General features: G+C 36.5%; 1 protein-coding gene across 1 annotated transcript; it reads left to right on the forward strand.

Annotated features, from left to right (window-relative positions):
* Positions 1-76: 76 nt before the first annotated feature.
* CPSF3 (cleavage and polyadenylation specific factor 3) lies at positions 77-20,234 on the forward strand. The gene is made up of 18 exons (XM_082480536.1): positions 77-173; positions 923-986; positions 1,654-1,751; positions 2,679-2,807; positions 3,670-3,847; positions 5,478-5,567; positions 6,637-6,787; positions 9,429-9,604; positions 9,965-10,123; positions 10,903-11,049; positions 12,066-12,218; positions 12,628-12,736; positions 13,483-13,581; positions 14,684-14,778; positions 15,352-15,439; positions 17,184-17,253; positions 17,669-17,765; positions 19,916-20,234. The coding sequence occupies exons 1-18, from the start codon at positions 103-105 to the stop codon at positions 20,015-20,017; spliced, it is 2,076 nt and encodes a 691-aa protein (XP_082336662.1). The 5' UTR covers positions 77-102; the 3' UTR covers positions 20,018-20,234.
* Positions 20,235-20,550: the final 316 nt, after the last annotated feature.

A 20,550-nucleotide genomic window follows, 5' to 3' on the forward strand; every position in this document is an offset into this window, starting at 1 on the left:
ATGCGCGGTGGGGCGGAAGCGGATAGGCGGGCGGGGGACTGGGGAGGGGGGAACGGGTGCTGGTGGGGGACGGCGCCGAGCGCCGCCGGGGCTCACCCCGCCATGTCGGCGAAGCGGAAAGCCGAGGCCCTGATCCCGGCGGAGGAGAGCGATCAGCTGCTCATCCGGCCCCTGTGAGCGGCCTGGGCGGGCGCGGCGGCGGGAGCCGGCCGTTGGGCCTGAGGGTGGCGGCGGGGTTGGGGCCGCCGGGCGGGCGGGCCGGACAGGGCCGCCGGTGGAAGGCCCGCCAACCGGGGGTGGGGGAGGGGTTGGGTGTGTGTGAGAGGGGGGTGTCCCCCGGTCGCGGCCCGGCGTCCCCTGTTGGCATCGCGACAGGCGAGAGGCGGGCGCGTGCCCAGGGCGGCCCGGCAGGAACCTCGTCCCAGGCGTTGAAATCCCGGGACGCTGCTTCCCGCCCGCCCCCGGTTTTTCGTATTTTAAGTTGAATTTTTTTTTTCTTTGGTAAAGATGCTAATGCAATTTGAAGGTGTTTCTGGTAGCGTCACAAGAGCTGTCTGCTGGACAGCTTGAAGATGCTGTTTCCAGGTCTATTCAGCCCCGGATAATTTGTTATTTAAGTGAACTCTCCATTCATTATCCATCTCAGTACTTTGAGAGCCGAGTGCGCAGGCATGCAGTGAAAAACAGGAGACCAAAATAATTTGCCCTAACAGATTCTTTTTATTTCTGCTGCATTAAAGAGGGTCTCATTTCCATTGAGATAAATATAACTGTTTGGTTACTTTAAATATCTGAGTTTAAAAGGGCCGTGGGGTTGTTATTTCTACATAGAAAAAGAATCTTGCTAAAGGCATCTGAGATACGGTTACATCTATACGATGTGCGTTGTTGTAATTTTGGTGACTTTGCTATCCTTTTGCAGAGGGGCTGGCCAAGAAGTAGGAAGGTCATGCATTATTCTGGAGTTTAAAGGAAGAAAAATAATGGTAATTATTGCACGAATGTATTTGTACACCCTCTCATTACGGTACTTCAGGTCACAAAAAGAAGATGTTACAGGTTAAATTCAGCCTCCGCACTGAAGTCAGCAGCTGTGCTGGAAGAGGCACATTTTGTAGCTTTCTGGAACAAGATCGCCTGTATGATAGTAGGCATTACAGAGGCTGTCCTGTAAAATAAATCCATATACCCGCACAGAATGTATGTGTCTTTAAGTGTAGATTCTAAAATTTACATGTATTAGGTTTCAGTGGAAGCTAATGTTTACCTACAGTTACATGTAAACAGTCACATGGAAACACATACATGTTATCTTTTCCTTTTCCAGCTGCCTTCTTAGATGGTGGCTAAAGTAACTTGCGTACACTGGTTCTGTATATGCAAGTATTGTTGAAGTGTGAATGAAGGCTTGTATAGGTAGAAAATTATAAACAAAGACTGTGACCTTTTGAAAGGTGTTCAGTTTCCCAGTGGAGATAAGTCACCTAGACAGAGGCCCAAGATGTGAAATCCAACACTAAAAGCAGTGTTTAAGGAAAAAATGCTTTTTTTTTTTGCATGATGCTAAAAGTTATCAGTCACTGGTAACTATAATTTAGATGAAAATGAAAGAGAGGGTTTTATTAGAAGCTTTAACTTTCTTTCATTTTTCAGCTTGATTGTGGAATCCATCCTGGACTGGAGGGAATGGATGCTCTTCCTTACATTGATTTGATAGATCCTGCTGAAATTGATCTCCTCTTAATTAGTCAGTAAGTCGCACCTAAAAGAACAAATATACTGAGGTTGTAGTCTGAGCTGTGTTCACTTGTAGGTTGTTAAGAGAGGCTGAAAATAGGTGTTACATAAGTGGTAAAGGCATGGCAAAACTTTAGTTTCCAACTTTTTTTAAATTAAGGATGTTCAGTCACTGTTGACATTATAACTCTCCTCTGAGCTCGATGTGGTGTCTAACTTTTTTATAACCTGGCCTGCTTTAACACCTTTGTGACAGCTTCTAGAATGAGTTTTCTACATAAAGACTGCTGTAAAGTATGGGTTGTGGGTTTTGCTCTAGTGGCTTTGAGTGAAAAATGTTCTCAGAGACTTACACAAGCTTTGAATGTGGTTTAAATATCGCTTAGCAGCCAAGAGCCAAGGAGAGACATTTCTAAATGATTTAAGCAGTCATAAGTAGGTCTGTATAAAATCCTGGGGTTTTGTGGTATGTGTTTGTTCTATCTATATTTTAAAAGTACTTCCTTAGGATAGGTCAAAGTAGAAGTGTGGCCAAATAATTTTATTTTAGTAATGCATGTTTTAAACCATAGAGTCCAACATGCAAACTTAGGATCATGTTTGTTAGCTTTCTTGTATCTTTGACATTTATTGTGTTCCTGGTTCCTGTTTTTATCCCTCTAAATTTATATGTAGATTAAAAAAAAAGGTTAATTCTGAAATTATATGGGCTACGCATTTGCAATTATTGGAAAATTTCCTATATTAGTCTTAGCTTTTCTTGGTTGAGTTTCTAGTCACTAGTCTGCAGAATATAGACCAGTGTAGTTAATAAGGAGGTTGAAATTCTGTTTCTGGATTTTTGTGATGCTATGTTAGTCCAGTGAAGTAGTGAATGATATATTATATATTAGTGTTATGTAATGTTAATGTATTAATTGGATTTGTGTGTCTATTTTAAGTTTCCATTTAGATCACTGTGGGGCTTTACCGTGGTTTTTGCAAAAAACAAGTTTTAAAGGAAGGACGTTTATGACTCATGCCACAAAAGCAATTTACAGATGGCTTCTTTCAGACTATGTCAAAGTCAGGTAAGCTGACCTGTGGGTTGTCTCTTCAACTGCTGAATTATTTCACCTATATTTCCAATAGGAAACTGAAGATGACGCCACCAAAGGTGGCTGGATGAACCGGGCTGTTGCTACAAGTAGCAACATTATAACCAGGTTAGAAGTAATGAATCATCCTACTGCCTCATGGATAATGTGTCTGGCAAATAATTTCCTATCAATACAACAAACAAAAAAATCTTTCCTTCTTTCCTCTCCTTTTTTTCATTTGCCTTATTTGGACCTTTAGTAGTATCTTTTTTTCCCCCATCTGTTCAGACACTCTTTTGTTCTCATGCATTTCAATGTCTGTTTTTTCTGAAGTTTCACAGAAGTAGTGAATTTTAAGCCCCTAAAGATAGAAATCACTTTTGGGGACAAGGTCAGATCAAATATTAAATATACAAAGAGTGCTCTGTTACTTACGTGTTGGGGTTTTTTCTCTTTTTTTCCTCTTTTTTTTTTTTTCCCTCCTTTTGTTACATGCCTTGACAGATCTTTTCCATGTGAATGCAGTGGTCCTCGTTTTTGAGGACTGTTACAAGCTAAGTGGCAGATCTCTTTCCAGGGCTCGGATTCTGTTGGTCCTTTTAGACAAATACAGAGCAGCTCCTGAACGGAAAAAGCTATTCTAGCATGGCCTTTCAAAAGAAATGCTTTAACTCTGCTTAGGCAAACTACATTAGAGTACCTGGACTTGATTTCTACCGTAGGAGACGTAGTGTTACTGAATGGAAGTCTTACTGTCAATGGGGAATAATCCAGCAAGTGTTTTTTTTTCCAACTGTTATATAATCTAAGCTGCTAAGATGAGCTGATATTTAGCCATTTCACTTATATCCAGTAATATATCAGCGGATGACATGCTATATACAGAAACAGACCTTGAAGAAAGCATGGACAAGATTGAGACCATCAACTTCCATGAAGTGAAAGAGGTGGCAGGAATCAAATTCTGGTGTTACCATGCAGGCCACGTTCTGGGAGCAGCCATGTTTATGATTGAAATAGCTGGTGTGAAGGTACTTTCTTTTTATTATAAAGCTGAAATCAAGCCTGAAGTAGTAGTCATTAATTATTTATTATTGTCTGTTAAGCCCCACCACTGTGGCTGAAGCTGTCAAATAGACTTGGGCTCAAGTCAACGTGGGAAGCCTTGTATTTTCTCATTAGTTAGAACTAGCAAGTGACGTGTATTGAACCAGGTAGGATGTTTGGGTTTTATGGGAGTGAGTTATTACTCTGACTTGGAACCAGTAAACATGTAGTTTTCCTTGCTGGTCCACTCAGAGGTAGCTGATAGCTGAGGCAGTCTTATGGAAGCTGCATTTTAGTAAAATCTATAAACAGATGTTTGGTTTTGTAATTCTGATATACCGTGTCTGCCTGTCTGAGTGCTTAAATGGCATTTGTCAAAGTATGCGAGTTACATTTTTCTCATAAAGCTCTTATGCTAAAGTACCTAAAGAAATAGGATTATTATTATTAATTTTAAACACAGAGAGATGAAATAAGTCATCTTATAGTCACAGATAGCGCTGTATCAAAACCAGCTAGTTGAAACTAATCTCATGAATTGGAGTTGAGTAGGATAATCACCGCCCAAGAAAAGTTTCTTTCAGCCTTGAAGAGGGAAGAGAGATGGTGGTCCTCAGGCTTGCTGTCTAGTAGGACTTTGTTCATGGTTTATAATGATTGAGAATTTAAAAAGTTTAAAGTTCAAAAAAAGTGTAGGAATAGAACTGAATTTACAATAAAAATTAGATATCGTACTGCCTTTGTTTGTTTTCTGATTAAGGCATGGTGGAGAAAGAGATTTTCCTCTTGCTATGCCTGACTCAAATGGATTGGGTTTTAATATCCATTATTTTCTTTAATTTCCTATGAATCAAATGAGGAGTGTGATAGTAGGTTACCTGTAGACCACTTATCTGCTGTTGCTGACTATGTATTTTGTTATTATTCACATTTTGATCAATGGAATGATTGCTAAGTAAAAAATGTTCAGGTTTGAAACATCATTTTGGACACAGAGAGCTTCATTCCCTCCTGCAGTTAAAAATCCATTAAAAATTACTAACAGTTACAAATTACTCCTTGGTCTAACATGATTGTTCTGTTTGGAAAATCTGCTAGGTTACAGGCTTTTTTTTTTAGTATCAGAAAATCTTAGAAGAATTTTTACTAAGTAATTTTGCAGGATTATTAATTACATTTGCATTATGATATGTAAATGCAGCTTTATCTACTTTTTTCTTCTACTTAGGACCTGCTGTATTTTCTGTTATGTCAATTTTTACTTCTTAATGGTTGCTGCATGTTTGCAAAAGGCTGAAAATGGCACCTTTATATTCCAAACAAAAAATAAAATATTAATAATTGTTCACCTAGTTCTGTTGGAATCGAGGTCCTGCTTGAAATACCTTTATTTATTGTGGTTAAAATATTTGTATTGTAGGACTATTGACCTAATACTGTAAGCACTGTCCACATCAGAAGAGTCTTTAATTAAAGTACAAGTGACCTTTTTATCATATATTCCTTAAAACCATCTTTGCTTAAAAAATATCATTCTTATATAACAGCTTCTTAAAGGCTGCTGATCGGGTAGAACCTGTAATTAGAATAACCGCTTCTGTTTGTCTCCAATAGCTTTTATATACAGGTGATTTCTCAAGACAGGAAGACAGACATCTGATGGCAGCTGAGATTCCCAATATTAAACCTGATATTCTTATAATTGTAAGTTTTACAAAATCATTTCTTTATATTAGTAATTATATATGTATAGGGGTATTACCTAATTAAAGCTAAAATGGAATGAGGAAGACAGTGGAGATTTAATGGTAGTATGTGATTTGTGTTAAATATACAATTGCTTGGGTGTTCAGAACACTCCATTTCTTTTCACCGTATTAAAAAGTTTAATTTTCATTTTATAATTCTTCTGACAAAGTTCCTTAAGCCTCTAGATAAACCTTTTCAAGATGGGAAAAGTATTAGGTTTCGACTTGTGCTTGCTAGATACATTGTACAAACCTCAGTTTAGCCAGATACCTTTCTTTAGTATATCCTAACCTACTTCCAGCTCTGTTTGTTGAGAATTTTTCCTGGGTGGAGGTACCCTGAGTGCTATTCCATATTTTTGGTTTGTTTTGTTTTCTGAGTGAAATGGTTTTATTCTGAATCCATGTTTGGAAAATCAGAAGCTCGGGGAAACTTTAAAAGTAACAGTTTTGTCTGGAAATGAACAGTGGGATCTTTCAGAGTAATGCTTAAAATTGTTTCATTTATTGTGTCCCTTCTAACTGCTTTCTGTAACTGACAATTTCATTTTAAGTCACATCAAAATCTTGTATTATGTGTAATTCCTGTCTTTTAGATTAGGTGTTTCTAAACTGTGGCACCCATACCACTAATGAGCAATGTTAACATGATAATCCCTTCATCAAAGCAGTGGCAGCATTTCCAGTTAGGAAAATAAGTATGTTAAATTTGAAACCTTTTAAAAGAAGCATCAAAATTAACAGTTCTAGGTTCTCTTTTTATTATTTTATTTTTTTATTTACTAACAGGATGTGTCTTTCCAAATTGCTGGAAGGGGTTTGGGGGAGGGGGAATTTTTGTTACTTATCTTGGTGGAGGTGGTTATGGGAATTTGGGGGTGGTTTTGATTTTTCCCTTCACCTCATCCCTCACCCCCATGTTAACACCAGTATGTTTTTCTGCATTTTCTTGTTGGATTCAGAGGAGAAGATCAAGAATTAGTCTCTGTGTTAGCACTTTTAATATTCCATTTCTCTATACATAGGAATCCACGTATGGTACTCATATTCATGAAAAAAGGGAAGAGCGAGAGGCAAGATTCTGTAATACTGTTCACGACATTGTAAATAGAGGAGGTAGAGGTCTTATTCCTGTCTTTGCCCTGGGTCGAGCTCAAGAACTACTATTAATTTTAGGTATGTACCTTCTAGCTCCTGTTAATAAAAGGCATATAAAGTTAAATGAGAATGTTTTCATGTGCAGTCTTTCAGATATAATAATTTTTTAAAAACTCTTCAGCCATTTTCCAGGGTGTTAACTACCTGAGAATATATAATGCATGTTTGTTCAAATGCAAAAAATCCAATAAACCAACTGAGGCAGTTCGGCTTTGTGAGGTAGCACGGAGACCTAGAAAGGAAAGAGCAGTGGCATGGTAATACGTGCTTGACTTTTGAATCTTGTTGAACCAGGATTTAGGGACTATTACTACAGATTGAAAAGTGAGCAATCACAATTGTTTTACTTAAACTGTGCTGCTGAAAAAAAGATATATTTTGTTCCAGAGTTTCACTGGGTTTGCCCTTTAGTTCACAAACCTATCTGAAGAAGTCTTTATGGGAAAAGCTGAGAAGACCATAACAGACACTTCTAGCATTTCTAAAGTCCTAATGATAATGGGAGAGCAGATTAGGTTTTGTTAAGAAGAGCGGAAATGGGGGGGGGGGGGGGAGTGGAGAATTATACATGATCATAACAAGCCACTTCACATAAAGTATATAGGTAGTTGTTACAAGGTACTTCAGATAAAACAATTTTTAAAGAAATTATTTCCAGGCATCTTTGCTCCCTTTTAGCACTTTTAATTTGTTGCATGTATGTGATTTTTCACTAGTCTTTTTGCTCATGTAAATGGTGGCAAGATCAGAAGATAACTATCCCAAAATTAAAATATTTATTTTTAGGGGCATTGAATCTAAAGTATTACCCAAAATACTTGAAATTCTTCTCACTTCCCATTTCAGATTAGCTCAACATTAGAAACTAGTTTGTTTTCAAAATGTGTTGCTGGTCTATTCAAATGTTAATAAGAAATTTGGATCTAGTCATGGGGTAGTATTCAGTGTTGTAGGATTATTTACTACTTATCATTGATTAAGGGTGTTTATTTTATGGAGGAGATAAAAACTGAACATTTTAAATCTTGTATAGTCATTAGTTTGTAATTTGTTAGCTTCTCCTTGCTGTGCGTAGATATTAAAATGAGTTTCTAAAGATAAGCTTGAAAATACATCTAGTAAAGCTAGACATGTAATTGGATGCTTAATTAGGTAGAAAATGCAATTGCATCTCACATGCCTACACAATTGAGCCCGCAGGCTTCTGTGTTTCTTCTTCTTTCCATAAGCGTCTGATAAAAAATAAAATATTGCATTATGGTATAGAAAATTATGATGATGGGTGCAGTCTTTTAATGTTACCCTAAGTCCTGCTATTAGTTATCTTTTATTGGCTGTTTCCACCTCACACTTGAGCTTATTAAGATATTCATGTCAGTGAGCTTCTCTGCCATATTCTGAAAAGCTTTGTCTGCAGATCAAAGCTGTTAGATTAAAGCTATATAATTTTGAATGTACAAATACAGCCAGAAGAGCATACCACTCTTTTTGGACAATTGTTCCTCAGTTATGCAATATAAATATGTTTTAGACTAGCAGAACCATATCCAAGTGGGAAGATGACTAAGCTATATTTGTACAGCTGCATTCAGATCTCTTCTTTGTGTTTATTAAAGGTCACGGCTACTGTCATCAGTGATAAAATAAGTTGTGGTTAGTGGAGGCTTTTTTCCTGGTTTTGTTTCAGTTAAGCTTGTAAAATATAACTGTAGGTGATACACAGGAAGCCAGACTTGATAACAGGATGTTTCTTTCACACCTTGAACTCCATGTATTTGTTTTCCAGAACTTTGGTATAGTGAATTCTCCCCAACATATCTATGTGCAGATGTCCATAGCTGTTAGATGTAGAATTAATATCTGACAGAGACATTTTAGCTTTATTGCAGTGATATGATAGAGCTTGCATTGTTGTAAATGTAGATTTATTGCTGTGTAATATCATGTATACTTTATGCCTTGTAGCTGAAGTTGGTGATTGATTGGAATTTGACCTGTGCAAAATATCTGACGTTCATCTTTTTCTTGGTTTTTTTTGCCTGTTTGTTTGTACTAGTTGTATACATTTTCAATTGCTTTTTCTTCTTTAGTAGAGCAGGTAAAAAGAAATTGTGATTTTTTTGTAATAAAACTGAAGAAAAACACTGCTAAATCTGTTTTACAAGAGAGTTGGGGCTGTTCAGCCTAGAGAAGAGAAGGCTCCGGGGAGATCTTATTGCGGCCTTCCAGTAGCTAAAGGGGGCCTACAGGAGAGCTGGGGAAGGACTTTTTACTAGGGCATGTAGCCATAGGACGAGGGGGAATGGCTTTCAACTAGAAGAGGGCAGGTTCAGATTGAACATTAGGAAGAAGTTTTTCCCTTTGAGGGTGGTGAGGCACTGGAAGAGGTTGCCCAGAGAGGTTGTTGAGGCCCCATCCCTGGAAGTGTTTAAGGCCAGGCTGGACGTGGCCTTGGGCAACCTGGTCTGGTGGGAGGTGTCCCTGCCTATGGCAGGGGGGTTGGAACTTGGTGATCTTCAGTGTCCTTTCCAACCTAAACCATTCTATGATTAACATTTCTGAGAAGCATGTATTTTGGAGATAATGCTGTGGGCAAGGTTGTGTGGGTTTTTGGTTGGTGGGGTTTTTTGTTGTTTTTCATTGGGTTTGGTTTTTTTAGATGAATACTGGCAGAATCATCCTGAACTCCATGATATCCCTATATACTATGCCTCCTCTTTGGCAAAGAAATGTATGGCAGTTTATCAGACGTACGTCAATGCCATGAATGACAAAATCCGCAAGCAAATTAACATCAACAATCCATTTGTTTTCAAGCATATTAGTAATCTAAAGGTAAGCTTGAGGTAAGGTTGTCTTACAAAAGAGGAAGTTCGTATTTGCTGAATAGTTTGCATGTTTACTATCCTAATAGATGGATTAGGTACAGATTTATATCTGCTATCCCAGTGTTTAGAGGGCTGGTTATGGGGAACTTATGCCCCAATTTTTCTTCCACTGTAGATCCCTGTGCTTATAGTTTGCTGCTTATGGGCATCAGTAAGAGGAACCTTCCTGCAAAGGGCACTTTTTATCAGTATGGAGTATAATCAGTGAACATAGGGCTCTACTTGTACGTTGTTCAAGGGTGTAGCTAAGCTGTCTTTCATTTAATTGTGTCACGGTAACTGATATTCTTACTGTTTGTCCATTTAGAGTATGGATCATTTTGATGATATTGGCCCAAGTGTTGTGATGGCATCCCCAGGTATGATGCAGAGTGGCTTATCCAGAGAGTTGTTTGAGAGCTGGTGCACAGATAAGAGAAATGGAGTAATTATAGCAGGGTACTGTGTTGAAGGAACACTTGCTAAGGTGAGTTGCTAATGCACCACAACTTCTTAATATGAAGCAGTATTCATGCTGTGTTTAAAAGGAGTTGGCCAATAGCAAGTGTCTTTATTTGAATTTACTGAGAAGATTGTTGTCAGATATGCATAATGATGTAGTCAAAACTAATTGCTTTTAGCTAATACCAATGAAAAGTATAGAAAACTTGCATTTGGCCACTTCCAGTGATGTTATACAAATAATCTTTTCTAGGACCAGTTATCTTGTCATGAGAAAGAATGATTGGTACTTTTCTCCATCTTTAGACCTCTCCACCATTTAATTTTTTGAGAGGGGAGCTCTAACCCTAATTCTACAGGAGTCTATATTAAAGCTAACAATACTTGTATGTCAGAGATCATACTGCCTTGTGCATGTTGTGCCACTATCCAGTTGTAGAGAATGAAATCCTTCTTTCTGAATTCCAGTAGCTAAGGGCAACCAGAGCATCTAGTTTTGCCTTTAGAGATGGAAATCGCACACTTGTTATAATTTCAATGCAAATTTGAGAGAGATGTATCTGGAAGAAGAATGAAGCAGATCCCAGATCTGCTGGGGATGAAAAAGATGAAATGGTGTGTGTTGTGCATGCTTTTATTCATTTGTGAGTGTGTGTTTTGTGAAATTTGAAGATTTTTTTCAGTTATTCATATTTAACCTGGCTGCCAATATTATTTAATTGATTTTTGAAATGTAAAGCATTAGTTATATGGTGTCTGTAGGGGCTTTCATTTTTTTTACTTAAAATGCTCTTTTTTTTCTAGCACATCATGTCTGAACCTGAAGAGATCACAACTATGTCAGGGCAAAAACTCCCATTGAAGATGTCTGTGGATTACATTTCTTTCTCTGCTCACACAGATTATCAACAAACTAGTGAATTTATCCGGGCCCTGAAACCTCCACATGTGGTTAGTATACATGCTGCCCAGTTCTCCAGAGGTGAATTCATCAAACCACTCACCGCCTTGAGTCATCAAGGCAGATACTGGTGTCTAGCAGTAGCCAGCATCCCTGTGCTTTGAATATTAAAAGGTGGAGATTTTAACCATCTTTTGCCATATTACCTTTGCAAAGTAAAGATGAAGTTGCTCTCGACTGTCTGCATGTGGGATATCTGGGGATGACTTTCAAGAAAGTGGTATGGTCCACAACCTGTTTCAGCGGTATTTTGCACAAGTAAGATACAGTATAGGACAGCATTATGTTGGAGACACTGGTATGGGAATAATTCACTGGAATTTCCCCCAAAATAAAAAAGAAAACATTGATTAGAAAAGAGTAGGCCAATCTGAAAGAAGGTATGTAGCAGGCAGCAAAAGACAAAGGCAGCACTTGCAGGGAGAAGCATGAGCAAATCGCAGGGAGGCGAGAAGGACCAAAATATGATAACCAGGACTAGGATCTGAAACTTGCTGAGACTGGGGGGGGAACCAGTGTGCGAGCACAGATAAGAAATAAACCAAATCATAGCAGAAGAAAAGAGAGGATTTAACTTGGCAAAGAAAACTGTGAACTTAATAAGCATGTTTGTTATGTATATGTTTATCTATATGCAGACACAAAAATGTAAAGCAAACTAACTTTTATTGTTGATCTTAATACTTCCCTTTTGGAATATAACAACGTGCTCATGTATGAAAAGTTAAATGAAATTTCTGTAATGCATTCTGCGTATTTGCATGTATATTTCTACTAATACTCAGGGTCGTGAAATCTAGGTCTTTGAATAATGCATAGCATTCAAAAACACACATAGAACTCTATGTAGTATAATTGAGCTAATGTTTCATATATTGTGACCTCATGAAATTACATTTTTATAAAGATAAGGTATAAGACGGCAGTTTTCTTGGATAATTTGTTTACTAAACATATCTGGTTCAACAAGTAACTTTTGCTAAAAGGAAAACTGTCTTTCCTATAGATTTTAGTTCATGGTGAGCAGAATGAAATGGCCAGATTGAAAGCAGCATTAATACGGGAATATGAGGATAATGATGAAGTCCATATAGAAGTTCATAATCCTAGGAATACTGAAGCTGTGACATTAAACTTCAGAGGAGAAAAACTTGCCAAGGTATAAAACCAATATTTTCTTACCTGTACAACAGTATTTTCCTCTGGGATAAAAACTACACATTTTCTTCCAAGCCTCTATTTTTAGTTGGTTTTTAGTTGGTTTTGGATTGCTTATGTTTTCCAGGGACTTAAAGTATGTGAATGTTTAGTATTGTATTTGGGGGTAGGTTTTGGGGGGTTTTTTGGTGGTTTGGTTGTTGGGTTTTTTTGGCTCTTCACTCTTCCAACCTTTTTTGTTGCTACACCTCAGAATGGTTGTTGGTTACTCTGAACTTCTTTTATTTTCAGAGCTAATTTTATACTATGTTTGATTTTTCTGAGAAAACTGTATTTCATCTCCATAATTACCTTTAAGGTGTGAATACTGCAGATTGTCGTGTTGCAGTATATGTGTTTTTTCTTTCCAGGTGATGGGATCTTTAGCAGATAAGAAACCAGAGCAAGGACAGAGAATTTCTGGAATCCTAGTTAAAAGAAATTTTAACTATCACATTCTTTCTCCATGTGACCTCTCCAGTAAGTAAACCTACTGTGCTCAGTAGGTAATTGAAACTTACTGTATCCTTCTGTCATTAAAACACATACAATACTTTTTTTTTTTTTTCTGTAATTTTGTGTTTGATAAGCAGTTAGTGAACATCTTGGTTTTTACATTGGTTTAGTTTTGCCTAAAGTTCTGAACTGTTGTAGTGAGAGGAAAGCCATTCAGTTCATTCTTCACTAAAGTTTAAAATCTTTTCTATTCTTTCTGTAGAAGAAAAGCAGCAAAATTCCATTTCCCTTCTGGTTACTAAAACTTCTTCCTCTGCATAAAACACGCCAGTGAGAACAGAAGAGCACCTTGATCAATTGTCCTGTCAGTTTCTAAAATGTCATTAATTTTTAGTGTAAAAGACTACAGTACGGTGAAAATATTTGTGTATTGCTCCTGTGCTATTTATTACTAAAGAAATTGATCTATTCTCAGAATGAAAGAATAATTAAATGTAAGGTCAGAAGAGCTAAGGGGAAAGGAATTCTGCTGTCCTAGTTCGTTGTTTGCCTCTAATGGATATGATAACATAACAAGCTCTTGCTGGTTTCTTAACCACAAATACATTATTTTACAATAGACACTCCACCCTCCTCTTTACAAATTGTCCTTTTCAACCCTCTGTCTTAAAGGTATCAATGCCATTACTTATCTATAGTGGTAATTTTATTTTTTAGGAAGTAAGTTCAAAGCGATAATTTTTAATACACACTTTTCAAAATTCTTTCAGATTATACAGACTTGGCGATGAGCACTGTAACACAGACACAAGCCATTCCATATACAGGCCCTTTTAATCTGCTTTATTATCAGCTACAAAAACTTACCGGTGCGTATTTGGAAAGACATGTTCATAATTTATAGTGGTCAACTTCTGAAACAACTTCCAGTCTTCAGCGGTCTTCTGGGTGGAGACTTCTTTGCCAGTAACTGAAGTGCCACAGTTTGTTTCATATTTTACAGCTTTCATTAGATTACGCAGCTTCTGCCAGATCTAGTTCATGAGTACGACACGTGATTTTTGGGGGGATTCTACTGTAGTTGTACTACAAAATCATGAGCATATAGGAATATAGAGCCTAGGCTGATTTTTATCTCCTGTTAGCCCCCAAACTGAGTGCCACAGCCACTCTGATGCAAAATTAATGAATTGATCTTTTCTCTCCAGCCCTAAAATAGAATGGGTAATGCCATCCAGTTAATAAAAACAAAAGTTCTGTCCTCCTTTGTGACAGACAGCCTCTTCCGTCCCTCCCCCAAGAGGCAAGAATCTAGCCTTGTTGACTTCTTCTGAGTCAGAAGCAATTTAAATCCGCCGCTAGTGTGATCCTCTGTGCCTGTCTAGCGTTCTTAAAGGTTAGGGGCAACTCCGGTTCATTAAGGGCACATACACATTGCAGGATCCCTTCCCAGATTTAAATCTCAGGAATTTTTTTTTCTCCAGTGCCAGAATCTAATTCATATCACTGGTGAAGAGAAAACCTGTATTCAAGTTGATGTTCAGATCTCATAACCTGGCACACAAATGCTTTTGTTTTAAGCTCCGTTCTTATGTACGCAATGGGTTATCCTTTAAGAGTGTAAGAGGAACTGGTTAATTCTGCAAATGGAGCACTAAATTTCTCATTTGTTTTCTTTTTCATTGGTGTATTCACATCAGTGTACTAAGCCAGTCAAACATGAGAATTCAAAACAAATAAAATGGCCAATATTGCATACTAAAAAAACCCAAACAATCCAGAACAAAGAAAATAATATTGTCAGATAAGGGAAGAGAGTATACACTTCCATTTTGTAAGCTGTTCTGAGCAGTTGTGATAATAACAGACAACCCTCTTATTCTTAAAATAACCTGTTTTCTTATGCAGATAAAGTTAGTCTCGCTTTCAGTATAATTTTATTCTTGCTAACTATTTGTTCTCACTTCATAGGTGATGTAGAAGAAATAGAAATCCAACAAAAACCCGCCCTGAAGGTTTTCAAAAATATTACTGTGATCCAGGAACCAGGCATGGTAGTCCTTGAGGTGGGCATTGGTGAGGGAGAAAGAAGTATTTTGTTCTCCAGTTTCTGCAAAATAGTATCATATAGATGCCATGCAGAATTAAATGTTTTAAGTGGTTTTCTGTTGGATGACGAGTAGAGTGAAAGCTAGAACAAAATTCTCCTTGAGCTGTGGTCCTGTGTTGATGCCTGTTGTTTCATTTAGCCAATGCTAGTTTCTTCTTTGCCGTGGCTCAGGAGTATAATGCCCTTTTTTATTTGGCAAGTAGTAATTGGAAATAATGTCTAATGGTGTTCCCTCCTTTCTTCCACCCCCTCCACAAATAGTTGTGGTAATTGATAACTATTTCATAAATGTGTTCAGAAACATTCAACAGCTTGAATTTTTCATGGGATGTTACTGGAATATACCAAGTTCAAAGTACTTAATAATTTAGTGTGAAATGTGTGACAGTCTCATTTGAAGGTAGAATTCGGAGAAAAGCAAATAGGAGAATGCAATGAATGTTACATTGGTTTTATGTTGCATTATTAACTCAACCCAAAATAATGGGCTCAAATGATGAATTTACTTTTTTTTTATTTTATTTTCCAGTGGGTGGCAAATCCTGCTAATGATATGTATGCAGACACCGTGACAACAGTGATACTGGAAGTTCAGTCAAATCCCAAAATACAGAAAGGTAGTAAGTTTATTGTATGCTTATTTAACTGAGACATTTCTTCTTAATTTTTCTGTATCAGGCTTAGAGGGATAGAATGCCTTGCAGTAGATTGCTATCCCCCTATTGTACTTCCTCTCCTTATGAAACTTTTTAGGGAGTAAGATTTTCCACTTAAAAATAGAATTACAACTTAGTCTTTATTATTTTAACACATTCATTTGTTGAAACTTTCTCTTATATGGCAACTGGCAGCTGACTGTGTAAAATGTCACCTTATTTAAAATAAGTTAAATATTACGCACTTTAGATTTTTGTATAAAAATTTGTATATAAACAATTTATGATATCTTATTTAAATATTTCAGTTTCTCATTTGAAAGGTGTGATTACCATTCATGAGTAGTATTCCTCTGACTGTAAGTCAGAAAGAGGTAGACAATGCTTAAAAAACGTCAGACTAACTTCACATTTACACTTACGCAGACCCTGTAACCCAGTAATATTATTGGGTAGTGATAGCATCATCAGACACTGGGTTTGACATTGCTGTACAAGAATCACAGCAATTTTGTTGGGATTACTAGTGGTGATAGTTTATATTTTTTGTTCCAGCTTTGCTTTTGAACATGTATGTCACTGTGCTAAGAATCTGGAGCAGTATTGAATATCGAGTTGGCCACTGAGGATAAATGTTGGCAGCTTGGCAACACAGTAACACAGATAATTTTATGATAATCCATTTATCAAAATAAAATAGGGATTTTATTTTATTTTGTAGGGTTTTAAATCACTTTTTTTGCTACTACCTGCATCATTACTTGGAATATACATTATTATTTTACTTAGAAAGATCTTATTAAATTCCAACAAGTTATTATTGCTTAGTTGACCACATGCCTGCTCTTAACTCATTTCCAGTATAAAGTTATTTTGCTTAGTACATTCAGTTACTACATCTTATCCAAGGGTTAGTAATTTTTTAAGATATATTTGCTTAGTGTTGTTGAAAGAATTTCTAAGAAGTTCTAACTACCGTTGTGTTCAGTTCTCTGAATTCTTCAGTTGATTGAGAAGTATTGAAAACTAGTTTTTCAAAAGCCTTATCTGTTTTGTTTATCCATCAGTGAAAAAGGTAGTGATATTCACAATTAGCTCTTCCTATAGACTTCTGGCTCCTTTAACGATCAAACACTTCAATGATTATGTTCAAAAGAAAATTACTTATTTTAAACTAGCTCTTGATTTCAAAACCAAGTCTAAAACCAGTATCATTATTTTTATTTCAACCTCTCTCTGCTGAAACATATTCCAGGAATGTCTGTACCTGTTAGTACTACTCATGTTTGCTGTCCAGTTTTATTTTATGTATTCTCTGCATTCTCCTACCCTCTGTGATGTGAAGAAATGGAGGGATTATAAACAAATTATAAAAGTGGATTATTTTTACTTTTAAGTAAAGGAAATGTGAGAAGTAATGAGTGTTAACAATAAAAAGAAGAATGAAAAAGTGAGAATTAGACATGCAAAGTTTTCTGTTCTAAAATGTGATAAGTACAGGGAACATATATTTAAAATGTATGTACTTCCTTGACTCTTCCACCTCTTTTTAATACATTTTCTTTATAAATTGTTTAAACATATATATCTTATGTAGCTTTTGGATTGTTTTTCGTGAAAGTTAGTTAGGAACCAGGATGTATCAGTTAGCCAATTTTCTCTCCCAGCAAATGTCTGTGAAAATAAAATTACTTTTTCTTTTCAGCTGCAGTACATAAAATTTCCAAAAAAGTAGATATGGATGTGTATAGGAAGAGAATGGAGATCATGCTTCAGTAAGTTGGCATATATTTTTCTAAAGGAAAATGATCACTGTTAATCATGTAAATACAATAATTTTAGTATAGTACATTTTAAAGATACAGTTACTTTATAAATACTTCATGCAAATTTACTTCAGTCCAATTTCTCTGAAGGCCAGGAATTAAGTAAAGAAAGAGGTACAGTAAAAAGTTCTCAGCATCATTAAAATTTTGAATACAGGGCCAGTATTTCTCCCAGAAGCAGAATTTTAATTTGCCTCCCAAATTAGGCTACGGTTAGATTGGTATTTGTTAATTACATCTGAGTGGCTTAAATAATAGTTGCTGAAAGGGGATACTCTGCTGACAAAATGCCTTTGGAACCCTAAGGTTAAAAGAAAGAAAAACGTGTTTGTCCATGCCTTTCACGCATAGGTCTTTGTTTTAGGGATATGTTTGGAGAAGACTGTGTGAGTTCAAAAGATGGCTCTGTGCTGTGCATCACAGTTGATGGAAAGACTGCAAACATCTCACTGGACACTCGGGTATGTACAGCAAAGCACTTACTTTTGTGTGCACTATGCTTAGCGGAGGTGAATCTCCCATCTAGTATACAGTGCTGCCTAGAATATCATGTACCTGTTTGCTAAGGAAATGTTTTTGTATTTGGTATCAAAACAGCTTAAGCCTATTCACTTTCTATTAATTCCATTGACATTTTCACCCGTTGATCAGTACCCAGCCTTTCTGAGAGAAATACTGGTCCCACCTGCAAGCTGAGTTTACTGAGTTTGTTACAGAAGCATTTCCTGGAGTTTTCTTCATTAAAAAAATGCTAGCAGTGTTTATGTAACAAATGCAAATGTAAAATTGGAAGAAAACTCAGTATTTTTCAGCAGCTCTCTACTTGTATAAAAATAAAGATTGTAGAGGAGAAACTGAATTAACCCACAATTTTTTTAAAATGCTCTTAAAACAATGGCTCTGGTCTGAAAAGCCTGAAATACAAAAAGAAATACTTTATTAATTTACTAGCTAGGTTCAGAATTGGATGTCACGCACATCAGAAGGCTGCTTTAATAAGGTATCACACCTAGTTATTCGAACAATGTGGAACTGTAAAGAATGGTTAAAATCGTGTCCTTAAGCATTTTAATTTGTTGACTTTCTTAAGGTATTAAAAATATATAACGTATTACCGCTATTGACAGTAGTAATATATTCCAGTGGAGTACCTCTCAATAGCTTAGGGACCACAGCAAATGTTACGAGTGTTCTACAAATCCAGAAGAAAAGGTTGGTCCCTGCTGAAAACTTGTTACCTACTGAAACAAAACAAGTGCATGTTAATTATCTTAAGAGAACAGTGAGTTGCGGTTTTGTGGTTAACACACAATACCTGCTGTGTTATCTTTTTTCAGTTTTTTAATAAACATGCTACATTTCAATGTATACACAGTACATAAATACAGGACTGATGAAAAGAGCTCTTGCAAGAGAGAAAAAAGTAATGAGACGAAAAGTGTATACTGGTTAATCAAGGAGTTAGGTTTCATTTTCATACAATATTTTACTGATATATGTCATTATTGTTAAAAGACTTGTGTGCTGACAGACACTAATGGCAACTCAACTGCAACAGTGTGTATCTTTGTAATACTTATTTTGCATGCTCTCTTGGCGATGGGCAAGCTTGTCCCATTGTGAATGAAGTTTTAAAAGAAATATCTGTCCTTCTTTGTCTGCATATGTATCTTCTTATAAAACTTTATAACTTTAAAATAAAAACCCTCTTTAGCATAGATCTGGCTATGGTGGGGCACATGGATTTATTTTTGCCGTGTTAATTCTTAACACGGCGCACTTACAGTTAGCATGCTTTTAACAGCATTGTTAGATAACATAAAATGCATGTTTGCTGCTTCGAATTTTTTTTTCCCCAAACCTTTATGGTTGAAAGGAGTTACTTGTTCAGAAGAGTAACAAGTTAATACTGAATTAGAGAAGGTACAATCTTAGAGCCTAGAAAGTCCACAGGATCAAGAATAGTATTACTATGCAAAAGCCGCCCTTTGTTTTTGAGATAGAGCAGTTGGGGGACTGGGTTGAATGTTGATGAATTTGCATGTTTGGGGTGAGCATCTTTCTTTAGGAATATGTTTTAAGTTGCTTTAGTGATAAATGAATCTCTTTGGGGTTTTATTGTGATGTAAATATTATCTTATGGGTGTGAGAACACCAAAGTGGAGACTCCTTGAGTACAAGAGCCTGTACCTCTATGATGAATGCACGTTTTACAATATCAACCTAATGCAATAATTTTACAATATCAACCTAATTCACAGATAAAATGAAGTCTCTGAGGACTGAACCTTGCTTGGTTTTAATTTAATTTGATTTTGAATTAAATGTAATCTACAGAACTTAAAGCGTTTTACATAGTAGTTTTGAAACACGTCATTAATCAAACATAAAACTCAAGATTAAGCTTGTCGTTCCTTAGCAGGTCTTGCATAAGTCTTCTCTGAACTCTTCTACGTGTTGGCAGACCACTTAAAAACATACAGTACTGCTCTTGATAACTATTTTCAATTTGCATGACTAGTTTTTCCTTTCTCCTTATGAGTATTCTTCACATGCTGAAAAGGAATATGAAGAGCTACTTGTTCTAACATACTTCTTTTTTTGTTCACAGACAGTTGACTGTGAGCCAGGAAGCGAAGATGATGAATCCCTTCGTGAAATGGTGGAACTGGCTGCACAGAGGCTTTATGATGCCCTCAGCCCAGTGTACTGACCTCTGTAGATACCTAGGACAAATCAGAAAAATCTTTTAAATGTTTGATTTATTTGGACTATTTTTTAAGAGTAAATAAATTTTTTTTTCTTCCATAAGTCAAACATATCAATTCTGTGACTGTGAAACTGCTGAGTTATTTCAAATAATGGATGAGCAACCTTATAGCAACTATATTTGTGCATATAGTTTGTAATAAAATCGGGCAAAGTGTGCATATGTTCTTTTTTCTTATGTGCACGTACAAGAAAAGAAAAAATTCTTAACATATCTAAATGTAGGATTACAAAAATGAAATTGAGAGAGTTTTATATTTTTGGCGATTGATGACCAGTCGAAGGATAAATTGGATGTTTTGGGTTTGCATATGCTCAGAATGAAGCTTGTATGTAATTTTGTTCCCGTCAGGGCAGCAATTACCTGCATGCTTGTATCTGCTTGAAGTCAAAAGGGGCTTGAGCACATTTAAAATGGAATCTATGTTTGCATACTGGGATTAATTGGAGCTTTAAAACTATGTACGCGGGCATTGC

Source organism: Vanellus vanellus (genome assembly GCF_965231255.1).
Source record: "Vanellus vanellus genome assembly, chromosome: 3".
In the NCBI taxonomy this organism is placed as follows: domain Eukaryota; kingdom Metazoa; phylum Chordata; class Aves; order Charadriiformes; family Charadriidae; genus Vanellus; species Vanellus vanellus.

What these genes read in the sequence shown, in the direction of transcription:
- CPSF3 (XM_082480536.1), top strand. Translation starts at nt 103, where the DNA reads ATGTCGGCGAAGCGGAAAGCCGAGGCCCTGATCCCGGCGGAGGAGAGC. An exon ending in TTCTCCATGTGACCTCTCCA is followed by an intron (nt 12,737 to 13,482) that starts GTAAGTAAACCT and finishes AAATTCTTTCAG; the next exon opens with ATTATACAGACTTGGCGATG. An exon ending in TCAGCTACAAAAACTTACCG is followed by an intron (nt 13,582 to 14,683) that starts GTGCGTATTTGG and finishes CTCACTTCATAG; the next exon opens with GTGATGTAGAAGAAATAGAA.